The 16542-nt window shown below is 43.5% G+C and overlaps 1 protein-coding gene across 1 annotated transcript in view; it reads left to right on the forward strand.

Moving 5' to 3' along the window:
- The window catches only part of fbxl17 (F-box and leucine-rich repeat protein 17), a 215170-nt gene that overhangs the window by 63216 nt on the left and 135412 nt on the right, over positions 1-16542 (forward strand). Inside the window, exon 7 of the mRNA XM_047591339.1 lies at positions 11227-11334. Within this exon, the coding sequence (XP_047447295.1) occupies positions 11227-11334 (108 nt within the window). The remainder of the gene's footprint in view (positions 1-11226; positions 11335-16542) is intronic.

The following is a 16542-nucleotide window of genomic DNA, read 5'->3' on the forward strand; positions in this document are numbered from 1 at the left end:
GATTTCTGAAAAATATACAGTGTGCTTGCAGATAATTTTATGGCCCTTTTTGTCGCAGGGTGCAGCGGGGAGATGTGAGGAATCTTCTGAGCAGGTGGTAGTTGGGTGAAAATGTATGGCTGCACTGCTGCTCATTAACTGTTTAAAAAGGGTTCGGAAATACCGAATGTGATTTCTTTCTTTTTTTTTTTTTTTTTTTTTACTATCAATTAGTGGGTGGGCTACTACTTCAATGAAATGCCTATAAAATTAAATAAAACTCCTGCGTACAAGTTCCCATTTACGTTAAACATATACTTTTGCAATGATACAAAAACAAAGGAGCACATCCTCACGTTTAAGAATCTCAAATCACGTGTTATTTGTAATTAAATAAGTACGATTAACCGATTATTAGAAGTGTTGGTGAGTAATTGACAGTCAAACTCCATTTAACTGCATCGCCACCGTCCCAAGATGATTCTTTTCATTGGACATGAATAAATTAAATGCCTTCTGCTCTAATTTTTAAAGCATCCATGAATGATTCATTGGATTATTGGCCCTTTTTTTGCCTAAAAGTTCTCCCAAAAAAAAATGACTAAAAAAGACCTATTCATTTTGTTTGACCAACATTCAAGAACTCGAAGAAGTTCAGAAGAAAACAACTCGTAGCAGCAATGATATTTTTTTTTTCCTTTAAAGTCATTGACGTGAATTATTCATTCACTGTCTTGTGTTTTTACTAAACCGATGGATGGCTGAGTTTTCACAGGGGCCTTTGGGTTCTCTGGGATGAAGGGAAGGGGCCCCTGTGGATCATCCCGCAGATACTTGATCAGTTTGGGATCTAGTGACTTTGAATTAGTGAATGTTTTCTTGAGTTGTTCCTAAACTGTTTTTATTTGTGTGTGCGCCTGTTGTCAGGCTGCATCCTGCTGGGGATGGCTGCTGCTATTATCGAGGAGTTGCTGTTGCTATAGAGTGGAGGGGTTTGGTCTGGTCTGGTCTAAGTGGGTGGTACACGTCTAAGTAACATCCACACAAATCTGGGTCCAAAGTTTCTCTGTGGGGAAAGACTGTCCAAAGTCTGTGGTTTTAATGTTGTGGCTGATTATGATTATAATCGGTTAGAAATCTAGAAAGTTGTCCAATAGCTTGTTCAAAATCTTCCTTGAGGACTTGATATCAGTTGCTTGCCCTTCACTGCCTCTGTTAATACTCTGAGAGCACGGTCTTGTACTTCCACTGTTTAACTCGCCCGGCCCTCACTCTGTCCGTGCCACGGTTTCAAACTCAGGCCAGAAGTCAAGTGCTGCTGAGGAAAATGCAAAGTGTGTGTCGGTTGCTTACGCCGTAACCCTGAAGACGGACGCTTTTTTTTTCTTTTTTTTTCCAATTGCACGGACCAGAATTCTCTCTGCCCACAGTGTGGCATCGTGGGTAGTCAAGTGGTCAAGGAGTGGCTGTGTCAACTGTCACTGGCCCTGTGTTGCCCAGCAGCAGGTCATGACAACATGGCACACATGAACACCCCTGCTGGCTGGATAAAGGTCTGCTTGGTTTGAGGGCTTGACAGCACACACACACACACACACACACACACACATCCACAAACACACACACACACAAGCATGCACTCCTGCCCGTCCTTCTCTTGTGACCTGTTTTGACTTCCACACTTGGACACCTCTGCGGGGGATGAGTGGGCGTCAAAGAGCAGCCTGTCGTGTCCTAAGTGCGGGCGTAAACAGAAACGACTGTTTTCTGAAGTGTAATATTTTAAACTGATGGCTTCCATTATGTCTGCAATGGCCTCGTGTTGCAGAGCAATGCTTAAAGACTCCTTTAGTCATGGGTGTTGCGCAGTTATGTTACGACACCAAACACCCTCCGAGTCATTCTCCGCGAAACTTTTACGCTCCATTAAATAAAAATGAGCCCTCGTGTTGTTCTTACGGGAATGTTACTTCATTTGTTTTAAAGACTTGATCGAGAGAAGAGCCCCTAATATGTTTCTCCGCTCTTTTCTTGCGACTGCCATTAGAGCCGCCTCTTATGCAAAGCCGCCGGATGGGCGCGGAGACGGATTGTTAATAGAATGTGTTGCAGTGTATTCAGCAATCATTATTAATCTGTGTGTCGGCGGATTCGTTCTCGGCTCGGCCCCGTGTTCATAAAGCTCGGTTAATTAGACTGATTGATTAGATGGTGGTGATTCACGGCTCTCATCACGGCTCCTCATCCCGTCAGGCCCCTAATAATTAGATCAGATTGCGCCCCGCGTTCACGTGCCCCCCCTCCTCCCACATAGACACAAGCGGCACGAACGCTCCGTCGGCCCTGTCGCGCCACCTCTCCGTCTTTCTCATCTTTCTGTTTGTCACATGCATATTCAAGACAGGAATTCGCGGGCATGAAAGAAGCAGCCGGGCTTGCCAAACCAATACACTGAAGACTAGAAGCTACACTATGTTAACATGAAAAGATTGCAAATCTCTCATTCGCCCTCATCCTCTTCGCTCCCTTCCTCTGCTTCCTTCCCCCCTCTTTTTTTTCTTTTCCTCCCCTTGCCTCTCACTGCAATCTATTCTGTGTCCCTGTCTCATTATGTCTCATAAATATGACTAGTCCCACTGTTTAGCCAAGGAAAACATCACACTGGGTAGCTGGAGACCAGGAACTTCAACATCTGTCTAGACTCAACTGCGCACTTAGCCTATGTGTGTGTGTGTGTGCTCCATGTCTTCTTCTTCTTCTTCTTCTTTTTCTTGGCCTCTTTGATGTCTGAATGCGAAAAAAATAAAATAAAAAATAAGGCCTATTTCCGAACCTGCTTTGCTAAAACCTGATTTGCAAGAACGCCGCGCGCAGCTCAGAGCGAAACCGCCCTGCACTTAGCGCACAGTGCCTGCTCATCAGCACAGTAAAGAGACTCTCCCTCGCTGTAGTAAAACTTTACGACTTTCCGTGTTGCTTTTGTCTCCAGGCATCGGATATTACAAAGGATGATAAGTATTCATTTAGATTTTTGCCAGATCACCAGTCCTCCGCGTCGATACAGCCCATCTGAGCTCTTTAAAAAGAGACAAAGTTTTGCGCGCGCGCGCGGGTTTACGAGTATGGATCTAAATTCGCGCGTCTATTCCAGAGGCTGTGATGAACTCGCCGCGGTATCACCCCTAAGAGAGTATTTATCCAGAAAATGATTACCTTGGAAAGAACAGAAGTTTGATGAAAATCGTCCCACTTCAATTTGTACCTCGCCGCTCCTGCAGTCGGTGTCCTTGTTTATGGGTAATATTGGAAATCTGTGGAATTGCACAGTAGCAGAGCGCTTTCATAAAGAAATCGCAGAAGCCGCCGGCTTTTGATGGGGGTTCTGGGCTGCGTTTGAGCAGGTTTACCGCTAGAATGTGCTCGTATATGGTGCTTATGTGTCGGCGTGAGCAGGATTTTTCTGTCTGGGGTTGGGGTGTTGTTGCAATGGGAAGTATTGGGCATTTTTTTTAATGTAGGCCCAGAATTGATATTAAAGCTTCAGTTTATTATTGGGCCCTGAGTATCAGGCGGTTGTAAATCTTCTGCGAGGTGACACCGTTCTCTAAAGCTGCTCTGCCATTGATTTCACGCTGCTTTTAAATTCCAAAGGCCGTGCTTTATATCTCTTTATATGTCTCACCGAGCAATACGCCCCCCTCCCACGCACACCTTTTCCTCGTTTTGTTAATTCGAATAACACACACGGTCGGCAGAACGGCGTTAAAACATTTCAAGACTAAAACATTGTGCCTTTTTCTGAAATGAAGTTGGAAAGCGTGCAACGACACAAAAGGGCTGATGATTTAATAAACTCGATGGATGGTCGCGTGTTGTGGCGCTGTGATCTGGTGTGAAATCAGATGGTGCAAATTTTATAATAACTATGTGTTCCTGCTGCCTTCTGATGGCTTCGGGGATTTAATGTACTGAACAACAAGCTGTTCATGCAGCGTCAAACAGCTGTGGGTTAATTTATAGATAAGTGTGATTAAATTGATTAACACTTTTAATTCTGCCGTTGCCGCTCCGTTCTCCGAGTCTTTTCTTGTTGATGAAGCCTATTGAAGCCGAACGTTTAATAGAGGGTAACATAGTCCAAGATAAAAACGTTGCTTTGGTGAGTCCATTTATTCTTCACCAAAACGTGGATCAGTATCGACTGTTCACTAAATGTTCAAGACCTCAGCAAAACTGTTGGTAAAGATAGGTTCCTCTTTATAGCCACACCCTTTCAATAAGACCTTATACATACATGTATTACGGCTCCTACAAAGTCTAGACCGCCGTTGCATCAAGAACCAAGTTTACTTTTGCAACGCGACAGTTATTAAGCACAGTCTGAGACATACTTTCCACAGAAAAACACTGTTTAAGAGCGGCTCCATTTGAATGATCCTCCCACACGTTTGACCCTCTCCTTTTATCTGTGACACCACACAGTTATGCAAAGTGAACATCAAGGTCAGGAAGTGACCCAACAGTAAGAGAGAAAGGCAAATTCAATTTAAAAAAACAAAAAGCAAAAAATTAATTTATGACAATGACGTTTTTTCTTTCCTTGATCCCAGATAGGGATGGCATTGATAGGATTTTACTGATACCAGTGCCATTACTGATTCCCTTATCAATTCCTCCTGTGAATTTTTGATCTAGGAAAAGAAGGCGTTCGTGGTTTCATGTAAACAACAGCAATTTTATTGAGTTTCTATACAAGAGATAAGAGCTTGTGTAAGAAACATAGGAACTTTGTCACTGGGTCCCCACTAGCTCTGCTCTACTGAGACTGAGACATAGCTGCTCTTGTTGACCGGAGATGGTTGAACTGAAATTATGGTGCTGCATAAATTTCACGTTGCGCTGTTACAGTCCTTTCTAGTGAAGTGAAGCCACGCTTTGGACCGTTTCAGTCTCTCTGCCATCGTGTCTTCCTTGTCGTCATGAGATGTGAATGACGTGCTTCGACGTAAAGATTCATCTACTTTTGTTTCATGGCGGTTGGCAAAAAAAACTTTTAGGTGCACTGCCGCCACCGTCTGGACTGGAACGTAAAGATTCAGCACGAAAAGTATCAATAAGGGGCATCGATAGGCATGAAGGTCAATGATATCGATGAATTGAACCAGTTGGAACCTGTTCTTTTAAAGAACTGGTTATCGATGCCCATCCTTAATCCCAGATGACAAAAATCTTATCTTCACCTTAATTGTGGTGAAGCAGGTGCTAGCGCTGAAGTCCCTGAGCTCTGAATGTGGTGAATATTTTCACTCTCACTTTTGCTCGGTCACCCATCGGGTGCAGCTGAGTGGGAGGTCTGACTTAGACCGATCACCTTGAATTCGTAATTAGAAAAAAAAAAGATTAAAGCTCTCCCATTTTTTTTTTTATGTGATTGTTTTTTTGACCAAGAATGTGTTATTTCGTCACGTGTTTGTTTGTGATTGCGGATCGGAGTTCCAAACGTAGACAAATGAGAGTGCGCCAGCCCTCGACGCGCGCAATCCCTCTCCCTGATGAAACCGTCCGGAGCAGAGGAAGACTCCGAATAAGGATGCGAGCAGAGACGTAGCCTCGCCGTGTTGTTTTTGTAGGCAGCTGTTAAACTGGGAGGGAGTGATGAAGGAGGCGCGCAACGATCCCCGCTCTGCTCCTTCTCCGTATCCGTCTCTTTCGCCCGCTCGTTTGATGGAGTGAAATGAGTTGTTTGACAGACGATATTGACAAGCTTAAACGCCCTTATTGGATGAGAAGTGGCCCCTGGGTGCTGCCCCAGCATTTTGAAAAAAAAAAAAAAAAAAAAACCTCCGCCAGACAAAAACCACACGCTCATGTACAGCACTATCCCTTTTTGCTACCGCAGCACTCTCAACAATTACCTTCCAGCTCTTTAAAGCACACACACAAAGACTATCTTTATGACTGCAGCATTTCCACCATTCCAGCTCAGTTTTTTTTTTTTTTTTTTTTTTTTTGCTTTCCTTACCTCCTTCACCCAGAGACCATTAAACTAGATCCCTTCTAAAAGGCTTTAAGGCCTCTCTTGGCTAGCCACTTCTGCTCCAAAGCCCTGCCATGGCTCTTTTCATGTTTTTAAATCAAAGTCCATGAAAGGTTGAAGTGGAAGGAGGGAAAAGCAAAGAAAAATTTGGGACTTTTTTTTTTTTTTTTGGTGTGTTTGTGGGTTGGAGACAAATCTTAGTTACAAACCCATATGGTCTTTCCCCACATATACACACACGGTCACATACACAGACTTAATCTGATACGGTACATGCCCTCCTGGCCTGTTCTGCTCTGGTAGGATTTTACTTTTTTTTTTTTTTTGCCTCCCGTCTCACCTGCTGAGAGTCACTGTAGATGTGTGACCCGCTCTCTTTCTTTTCTTTCCGTCTCCTCTGCTTCCACACATAAATGCCGCACCCACACACCCCTGCAACGCAAACACTGGGATGAGAGAGACAGTCTGGAGGTGGCGTCTGCTTTGCTTTTCTTTTCGCAGACAGTTTTGATTTAGGGAACTTGGTGGTGTGCAGCTTTTTGATTTTGCTGGTAGTCAACCTGAAAATGTTTTCCTTGATGGTTTTCTGGCAGAGGCCATGTTTGGGGGGTGAGCTCCGGCCAGCTCACTTTACCTGCCAGCTGCTCGGCTCAGCCTGGTCCTTCTGGATTTTCTTTCTTTTTTTTTTTTTTTTTTCTTTCCCCCCACATTCAAAAAGACAACTCTGCTCAGATCTCCCCCCACCGTATCTCCACCTGGCCTTGCAGATCAGGTTCCATATGCATCACTGTCTCCAAGTGGGAGCGTTGACTCACCTTAGGTTAATCTTTTCTGACTGCAGTGAGTAGTCATGGGGAGTGTGGTGGGTCCAAACCTGAGGCATAAAGGTGCATTCAGCTATCGATCGCTCTGAAAAACTCTTCTGACTGAGTACTACAGCACACTGTGCACGACTGTGTCCAGAATATATTTCTTTATTATAATAAATACTATAAGAATCAAGTCCCTCACAAGTATTTTCTCAATGAGAAAAGATTCCTAACTAGAGTTTAATGTTTATGCGTTCTACCAACCAGGGCAAGTAGACTACAATATATATATATATATATATAAAACAAGCTTTATTAAAAGTTATGAGCCTACAGTGACACTCTGAGACTACAGGTGCAGTGGAGCTTTGAGCTAAATGTTAATATACCAACAGGAGCATGTTAATGTTTGCTAATGCAAATATCCTACAAGTATTTGGTCCAAAATTCAACGTAATCCAAATACCAACCTTGACCTAACGGTGGTATTAGATGAGAAATTAGAGGATTACTAGACTGGGGTTGTCAAACATAAGGCCTGTGGACCAGAACCGGTCCGCCAGAGGGTCCAGTTTGGTCCGCTGGATGAATTTGCAAAGATTGAACTTTCATAGAAGGCATTAACTGCAACTTTCAAATAATTTGGCTCCAAATCTTAATTTTTTCCAGTCAGGATTGGATGGTTTTAATCAAAGTTTTGGACATAAAATAAAATGAATTATTGCCTTAATCTGACTTTAACCGGACAAAAGCGTTTGCACCATTAAACACAAGATTAAAATAAGATGAACTATTATCCATCTTGTTGTTGTTTGAAATGCCGGTCTACTGCATGAACGACTCTCATTTATTACATGATGTAATGAGTCAACCGGAAAGGGGGCCTTAGTAAAATGGTATTAACCTGCTGACAATGCGCATATCGCCACCTAGTGTGGAGGAGGAGGACATGTTCCCGTCAGTTATTCAATTTTCTCCGTAGTGTGTAAACTGGACAAGGACCCCATTCAGAAAGTCCAATTTCGGACATAGTTTGATGAAGCTGTGCATGTAAATGCACTGACTGAAACCCAGAACTAAACAGCAGAAAGCAGCAATGCACTGAAATTGCACTTATTTCTCTTAAAAAAAATAATAATTCAAGTTGTTTATAAAATATATTGTTCGTTAAAAGTACATTTTCATAATGTACTTCTTTCCACTAAAACAGATCAGGACTTGTAGTTATTTATAAGTTATTATGCCTTTTTGTTACTGGTCCGGCCTGTTTCAAATCAAATTGGGCTGCATGTGAACTAAAATGAGTTTGACATCCCTGTAATAGACAGTACAGTTCATCTTGAGGGTAACTGACACATGCACCATATTTCATAGCAATCCCTCCAATAGACTTCTAAGGGGAAAAGCAAGGGTTTCACAAAACTCATTAAAATGCATTATCTACGTACGTATGTGAAGTTTTTTTGCTAATTAATTTATCCACTAGATGTTGAGATATTTCATTGAATAAAATGTCCGCACAAATGTTCATGATAATCCATCCAGCAGTTTCGGTCTGGACCAAATACAAAGACTGACTGACTGCCATCCATAAAGCAGAACAGTAGAAAATGTCCGTGCCCTCCTGTAAAACGTTTTTCGAACCATATTTCATACAGTTATGTGGCAAGACCTGGCGTTTCCAGGCGGTCCTTGTGAATCACCTTGTTCGATGTTAAATTACAACCTCAAAAAGGTATTTCCGCTGTTCCCATCCGACAGGAAATCCTCTGCATTCCTTTTATGAACCCTTTTGCGCTTTACAAGCACTTTGGCTCCTCACTGATAACGCCGGAGACGAAGCTTTTGAGCTTCATAGGAAGTGTTTTACCCAGATAAGCTGTGCTGTATGTGAGTTGGTGGAAGATAAATGGAAACCTTGTTCTTTCTTTTTTTTTTGTGATTTCTCTCTTACCTCGCTGTCTCTGCGGGTTCTCCATCTTCCTCTGCCTCCACTCGGTAACCTTTAAGGTAGTCCTGGAGAGGGGAAAGGAGGCAGGGAGGAAGAGAGAGTCAACATTAGAGGGATGGAGGTGTAACTAAGTCCATGTATGATAGACAGCATGAAGAGAACTGAGAATGTAAGAACTAGCTAGTGACAAGAAGAGAGTTACAAGTAGCCTCAGACCTAACTAGCACCCAAAAATGTACAAGTAGACTTTTCCAAGTATCTTGGAGAACTTGCCATAGTTCTTCTATGGATATAGTCTTGTAATACATGTAAAACATACATTTAAACCCAAAATGGCTTGATGATGTTGAGATCAAGGATATAAATGGGACCAGTGGTCCTGTTCCAGGAGTATTTGTTCTTGAAGATTACTCTCTGGGACTTAAACTTTTACAAAGTGCTGCTTATAACTGTAAATTCAGAACATATTTTGTTTTAGCTCTGCTTTTATTTTAAATGCAATAATGCAGCCTTGAATGCTGCCTGTGTTTGTCAATCTGGTAGCGACTGATATGCTTTGTGATAGCAAACAGTGTGTCTTTTTGCACACTCTTAGAGTGTTGTAGCAGTGATCTCATCTCATCTCAACTTCTACCACTGCTTATCCTTGGTTGCCGGATCTTATCCCAGCTGCCATCGGGCGAGAGGCGGGGTACACCCTGGACGGGTCGCCGGTCTATTGCAGGGCTAACACGCAGAGGCAAACAACCATTCACACTCTAACTCACACCTGGGGTCAATTCAGAATCACCAGTTAGCCTAACGAGCATGTCTTTGGAGGTGGGAGGAAACACAGGGAGAACATGCAAAGCTGGACTATTCTCGCTGGGAGCCATCGGTGCTAACCACCAAGCTGCTGTGCTGCCCCTGTAGCAATTATATTAAAAAAAAAAAAAAAAAAAAAGGTTCACCTAATCTAATCTTTGAGGCAGCAACCAGCGTTAGCAATTTGAAAAAGCTGATGGACAGTATGAATCATCCAGATAGGGTGTTGGAGGATCTGGCGAACTCCACGTGGAGTGGTGTTGTGGTATCTTTTTCCAGCAGTAGCAGCTAGCTCCCCACACTATCAATATTTCCACGTTTAACGTGATTCACTCTGAAACATTTGGGAAATGTATGACAAACATGTCTCAGTAATTTATATTAAAAATAAAGGTTAGGATATAGTTTTTATTTCTTCTCAAAATGTGTGAGATTTAGATTTCAGCGTGAATGCGCTTTGACAGCTGAACTGCTTGGAGAGCCTTCTGGCTGTAGTTTAATGTACACCGATCAGGCATAACATTATGACCACCTTCCTGATATTGTGTGCGGTGGGTCTCCCATGTACCTCCAAAAACAGTTGACTCAGACTCAACAGAGAATGGACATGGACCTTCTGAGGGTGTCCTGTGGCCAACAAATTGTTTTTAGTGGGGGCCGTTCGGTGCTATGGATTGAGAGGAGGGGTCTCTGTGGATCATCCTAGAGATACTTGATCGATTTGGGATCTAGTGAATTTGGAGGTCAGGTCAAGACCTTGTGCTGTTTTCTCGTCTCGTCTCGAGTTGCTCCTCCCGTGTCAGTGCTGCATCCTGCCGGGGATGTCTGCTGCCGGCGGCTGCACGGTGTGTTTTTTTGCCTGATCTGCTGATTTCATAGAGAAACGTTGAAGATTTTGGCAGCGATAACCTGAGGACATGTTTTTTCCTCTCCAATATTCTCAGATGTTTGTTCTCTCAGTCACTTCCCTCTTCTCTCTTCTATCGCTCCCACCTTCTTCTTATCTCATTTTATCTCTGTGATTGATGAAGAGTTTTGGGGGGAAAGCCTAAAGAGAGGCCGCACAATCTCCCACATATTGTTGCAGTGCTGAATGTGGCCAAGGAGGTGAAGTCGCTATCAATACCCGTATTGATGACTACAGTGGAAGCTGGTGGAAATGTTCTGCTTCCCTATTGATCCTTGATCCATTATGAGCTGTTAGTAGATAGCCGGGTGAATGATGGGGAGACGGTCCATCCATCATAAGTCGGCGCCCACGCCGCTTGGCAGACACTTTTGGCTGTTTTGTCAGTTATCCTCCTCCGCCTCCTCTCCTTCTGTGATACTCCTTCACTCACTCCTTCCCTCCGTTGTTGATCAACATAAAAACACACCGGGCCTGCCCACCTCAATCTGACAGCTCCTGTCTGCACGCTCCGCTCTCCGTTTTTTGATTTATTTTCTTCCACTTGCAAGTTAATTAACCGTTTCAAACGGTTTTCCAGATGTTTTCTTTCTCCATTCGCTGTCATACGTTGATTCCGAAAATGTGAACGAAGGGAAATGCGCTCAGCCGGGTTTGAAGAGGGTTGATTAAATAAAGGCAGTTCCTTTCGATTGTACTAAAATGTGTCTTACCTGGAACCTTCTTTTCTCTCCTGCAGGTCACCGATCAGTCTGTGCGGGCGGTAGCGGAGAATTGCCCCGAGCTGCAGTTCGTGGGCTTCATGGGATGCCCTGTGACCTCTCAGGGAGTCATCCACCTTACCGCGGTGAGTGTCACAGCAGCTCTTGACTTGCACTGTCACGGTTTACCTTGAACCCTCCCATGGTGACCTTTCCTCAAGACCTCCAGTTGCGTGTTTACTCACGGTTAAACTGCAGATAAGGTACTTCCTGCAGCCCTGGTTAAAAGAGGATTCATTTCCCTTTTTTTTTTTTGTGGTAATTACCCAAATCAGTAAATGTCAACAGAAGTTTTAGCGTGACTAAGCTTCCCTTTGTCCAATCCTGTCACTGTACCCCAGCTGTCCGTGTTGCTGTAGGCTATGCAGCGTCTCCAGGGGGGGAAAAAATTTAACTTTCGGAAAGTAAACTCAGGACCTCGCTGTGCGTTTTATCTCAGACTTAGTTTTGAAGTTATTTTGTGTTAACTTTTAAATCTCATGAAAGCCTAATGAGATGAATCCTAATAATACGCTGCTGCTCTGACTACACCCCGCTGTTTGGATATTACCATGCTAATGAGCAGGGCTCTGTGCTTAAAGACGTTCCATGCCATAATAAACATGGACACACATGCTTGGATTCGCCGGGAAATGCCGCACTTTGTTTTTCTGCTCGTTTATTCACTCTTCCCCCGACGCGGCGCCGATGTGTGCGTCCGCGCGGTATGTCCGCGCCCGTGTGTGTGCGCTCGTGTAACACAATTCGATTTGTGTTTGATGTACTCAGGTGTACACTTGAGCGTGCGCGCACCTCGGCGGACCTGCGTGCCCCCGTTCCTCCTCAAATGCAATTACAGTTGTGTTAATAGGACTGAGGCACCCGATGCCACGCTGCATTATTAGATTAAACAGCAGATTAATTTGTGCTCGTGGTTTTGGCCCCCTATCATCTCTGCAGCCTCCACTGACCTTGGCCATGGTGTTGTAGACAGACAGTAATGAAGCCAGCCAGTCATAACAGCATTAGCATACCTGGAGGTGGACGCATATGCATCCACCAACACACACACACACACACAGACTCGCTCACCTCATTATTATTTATTACAGTATTAACCAAGGTGAAGTTTTAGGAGTTCGGGTGAACAAGTTCATAATTCTGATAACATTTATATGTTTTTAAAGATTTGGCTGCTGAGGAGGAGGGCTGGCATCACGGACTCACGCACAGACCCGCATTTGTCATACAGCAGAGAAACAATAATACCACCTCAAGGTCCCAGTCGCTGCTCCGGAGATGATAGGGTTTGCCGCTCAGTTGTAAATGTTCAAATTTTATGGACTTGTTGTCTTAAAAAATGTCCGAATATTCTCGACACGGGAAACGGGAGCTGACAACTCTATTTGTTGGAAGGAGATTGCAGCTCCGCAGTCAGAAATAAACCTTCAGCCTCAACACGGAGCTCTCGCCCTAAAGACACACAGCGACAATGACACGGCTGCAGCGGTGTGAGCGTGTGTAGCCAACAAGATAAATGTTGTAATCAGACACTCCTCTTTAAAGGATGTTTACGGTTCGTTTATGTAAAAGCAGAATTGGCAGATGGAATTATCTTTCACGGGCTGTGTTTCCTATTTTTACCAATATTGAAAAAGAGCTAATGCACGTATTAGAAGATGCAAACACATTTTCCTCGATAACCGCTTTCAGCTTCAACCAGAGTTGTGTGCGTGGCCGTTGAGTCTTCGCATTGCTTTATCTCCTCTGAACAGCATCAAACTTTGCCTATTCAGTCAAGTTTATTTACATAGCGTCAATGACGATAGAAACTGTCTCGAGATGCTTTACAAAACCCGGCCTGAAACCCTCAGAGCAAACACAAAGGCAACGGCGGAAAGAAAAAAAAACTCCCTTTTAACGGGAAGCAACCTTGAGCTCAGACCCAGCTCATATGGAGGGAGCCATCTGCTTGAGGCTGGCTGGGTAGAGACAGAAAAAGAGAGAAAGGGGAGCCTATACTAGCTTGAATACATCAAAGAATAATTATGTGTCCAATCATAAGGTGAGGCAGACAGTTTTGTCACCCACTGATCAGTAGTTTTAAAAGTGGTCAAAATGCACATTTATGTGTTTATTTCACTACATTTTGTTTCTGTTGTGCATCTAATTTGTTCCTTAATTCCCTAAAAATAAAATGATAGTAAAATCTCCCAAAACTAAAAGTCTGTTTCTAAGCCGAGCCTCGTCTCTACTCCAGCATATGAGGTACCATTGTGAAGCTCTTTATCTCCTGCAGAAGTCTGTCGGGTGGACGTTTTAGTCTGCCATCTAGTGGTAGCAAAGGTTAAACCTATTTATTTATGCTTATTAACGTTTCTAGTTAGATATGATGCACAAATTTAGCAAGTACTCGTTTGAGGACGTTGAGACTTTGCAATTTGCAATTCTGTCTTTGCTCGGCCATATTCAAGTATTAAAATAAACAGTTATATATTTTGTCACAAATTGGTGACTTCTGTATAAAATAAATAATGAAATAATCCCAGTGTCCACATATGAGGACGTCGTTTTTATCAAAATTTACTACTTTCTGTTCAAAGATGATGCTTTGTTTTTTATACCTCTTAGGTCCGACTAATCCCAAATACTTCAAAGAAATTAAAAATGCATACCAAATAAAAGCTTGGGTCTTGGGAGGTTAAGGTAAAAGTCCTGATTTCCTGTCCCCGTTTCTGTCTTGGAGATTGTTTTTGGGCCGGTTTTGATTTTTCAGAAGTTTTAAATTTGTAGTTTCATAAATGTACAAAGTCATATCTATTGGGAGAATCCAAATCCAATCAAAACATCATCCTACAAATGCATTTTTATGTTTTTTGGTTTGGAGGTTATTGAAGCTTAAAACTCCGGCGCCATCGTAACTTAAGAACCGTGATGAGATGGAAATGTTCCTCTGATTCTGACCGGGCTCGAGCTCAACAACTTCTCTCTTTGCTCCCCGTCACTTTGGGTCGTCATTTGTGTGATTCACCCCCCCCCCCACCCCTCTCTCTCCCCCTCTTCTTCCTGCCTCCATCCCTCCATAATCTCTGACAGTAATTATCTCGTTTAGCAGTTGATTCCTCCTCTCATTGATTCCCACTTGGTCCCATCCAGTGTCGATTGAAAATCATATTCTCGCTTTTAGAATCGTTGCATTTCTGATGACTCCGTGGACCTGCATGTGATTCCACGACCGCAGCGCTGCTCTCTCCTTCGATTATTGCTCCCTCCCTCCCTTTTCTTCCTCAATCTCTTTCTCTGATAATCTTGCCTACCTCCCCTCACTTTTGCCACTCAGCTATAAGTAGGAAAAAAACTATATAAGGAAATCTATTACTTTTATTAACTTCTCTCCTGTGACGCACTCATTTTAGATTGATGGCCTTTTATATACTTCTCGCACATTAGGATATGAGGATATCAGCTGAAATCATATTTTCTGGTGAACTGACAGTGGAGTTAGGCCACCCACCAGTCTGATGCAGATGGTCCGGAGAGTTTTTTTTTTTTTTTTTTTTTTTTTTTGCAGTGTTTCAGTCCTCCAGGAGCTGCGCTGTTTCCCCCCGTGAAGTGCAGCAGCTCAATATTTGTAGCCGTTTGATAAATCATCATCTTGTTAATGACTGAAAGGCAAAAATCGAGATTTCTGCCGGCTGCGGAGCGTAAAGCCTGATAATTGAAAACAAGCTTTGAAACGCTTTTCCTTACTAGTCGGACATCAAACATTACACGCGACTTCAAACGTCACGACGAAAGCCGACGATTTTAAGAGCAAATGCGTGTGTGATGTGGGTTTTTTTCTTTCTTTCTTTTTTTTTTTTTTTTTATTTAATGTGTGTGTGTTACTGTGCCAGAGACCTACTGTTAAATTTTTATTTATGGTTGGTTTTTAGACTGAAGCTCCAAGTTGGCTCTGAGCTCCTGACATTTATGATAGTTTTATTGATGAGACTTGTCGGATCCCGAGGCTGTACAATGGATACAAAACATCTCGGGGTTGGAAGCTTTGTGGGTGTCCCGGAGCTTTTTTTTTTTTTTTTGGGGGGGGTGATTTGTTGCTCTTGGCTCTCAGCGGCTAATTTGAGAAGTTTATATGCTGTGTACATACGTGTTGTGCGCGCGGGGGCTGGTGTGAGATCGATCTTCCTCCTAATTCCATTTTTTTGTTCTTAGCCAAGTCAGTTACAAGCCACGGAAGAAGGAAGCACAATGGGTTTAGTGTGTGCGTGTAGGCGTTGGGTGTTATTAGAAGGGTGGAAGGCTTCACTCAGCTGGTTTGCGCGTGACCCCGCTCTTCACATTTGTGTGTGCGCGAGGAAATGGATTTGTGTGTTTTCCAAGGAGTGGATACGTACGTTTTTTTTTCTCTCTGGCGGAGATTGGAAACATGGGGAATACCAACTCCCCATTTTTTTCCCCCATTACACAACTCTGAGCAGTGTCGCTACCTGCTTTTGTTCTTTGTCTCCCTCCGTGTGAGTCTCATCTTTTACTCATGCGGTTCACATGTTGTTGTGTTTCTCCGTCCCTCATACACACTCTCCCTCTGTCTCTCCATCTTCCTGTCGAGCGGCGCTCTTTCTCTTCCTCTGGTAGTGATTAAGTCCGAGGTCGGCCCTATCAGAGAGCCAGTGTTTCGAGAGCAGGCTCCGGGTGCCAGGGAGCCTTCATTCCCTCAGCCTTAGATGTCCCACTGATGGCTTCCCTCTTCCCTTGTCATGCCTACCCACAATGCCCCTCCTCATAGATCAGCCTATCGCCTCCCCAAGACACCGCGGGGCCTCAAAATGCCTTTTTTTTTTTTTTTTTTTTTTGTGTGTGTATGTGCGCGAAAGTTCCCACCCTCGGGAAAGAGAGTGCGCGGCCGGAGACATAACAAATGGAGAGACTGCTGAGGAATGTGTCAGAGATGAAAAGAAGTATATTTGGAGACTGTAATAGCTATGTGTTGTCTCTCTGATGTGTTCCTGGTCCTCATTTGGGGCCTTGTAGATTAATTCGGCCGCGCCGCTCCAGTGGTTTTATTGTTCTTTCTGAGAGAAAGTTAGGACCTTTGATAAATCCCCTCTCTATATTTGACAGAATTGGACCGTGGGTAATACCTCATTCCCTCTGTGTGTTTATGAGCAAATAAAACAGTCTGGTTCATGACGGGGAAGCTATTTAATTTCATAACCAAAATCATATGTTCGGTCCATCCTAGCGGCTTAGTGGAGCAGTATCTCTACGCCGTGGGTTTAAATGAACCTTGTGGGCTATGAAAATTTTTTATA

Source organism: Mugil cephalus, chromosome 8 (genome assembly GCF_022458985.1).
Source record: "Mugil cephalus isolate CIBA_MC_2020 chromosome 8, CIBA_Mcephalus_1.1, whole genome shotgun sequence".
Taxonomy (NCBI): Eukaryota; Metazoa; Chordata; class Actinopteri; order Mugiliformes; family Mugilidae; genus Mugil; species Mugil cephalus.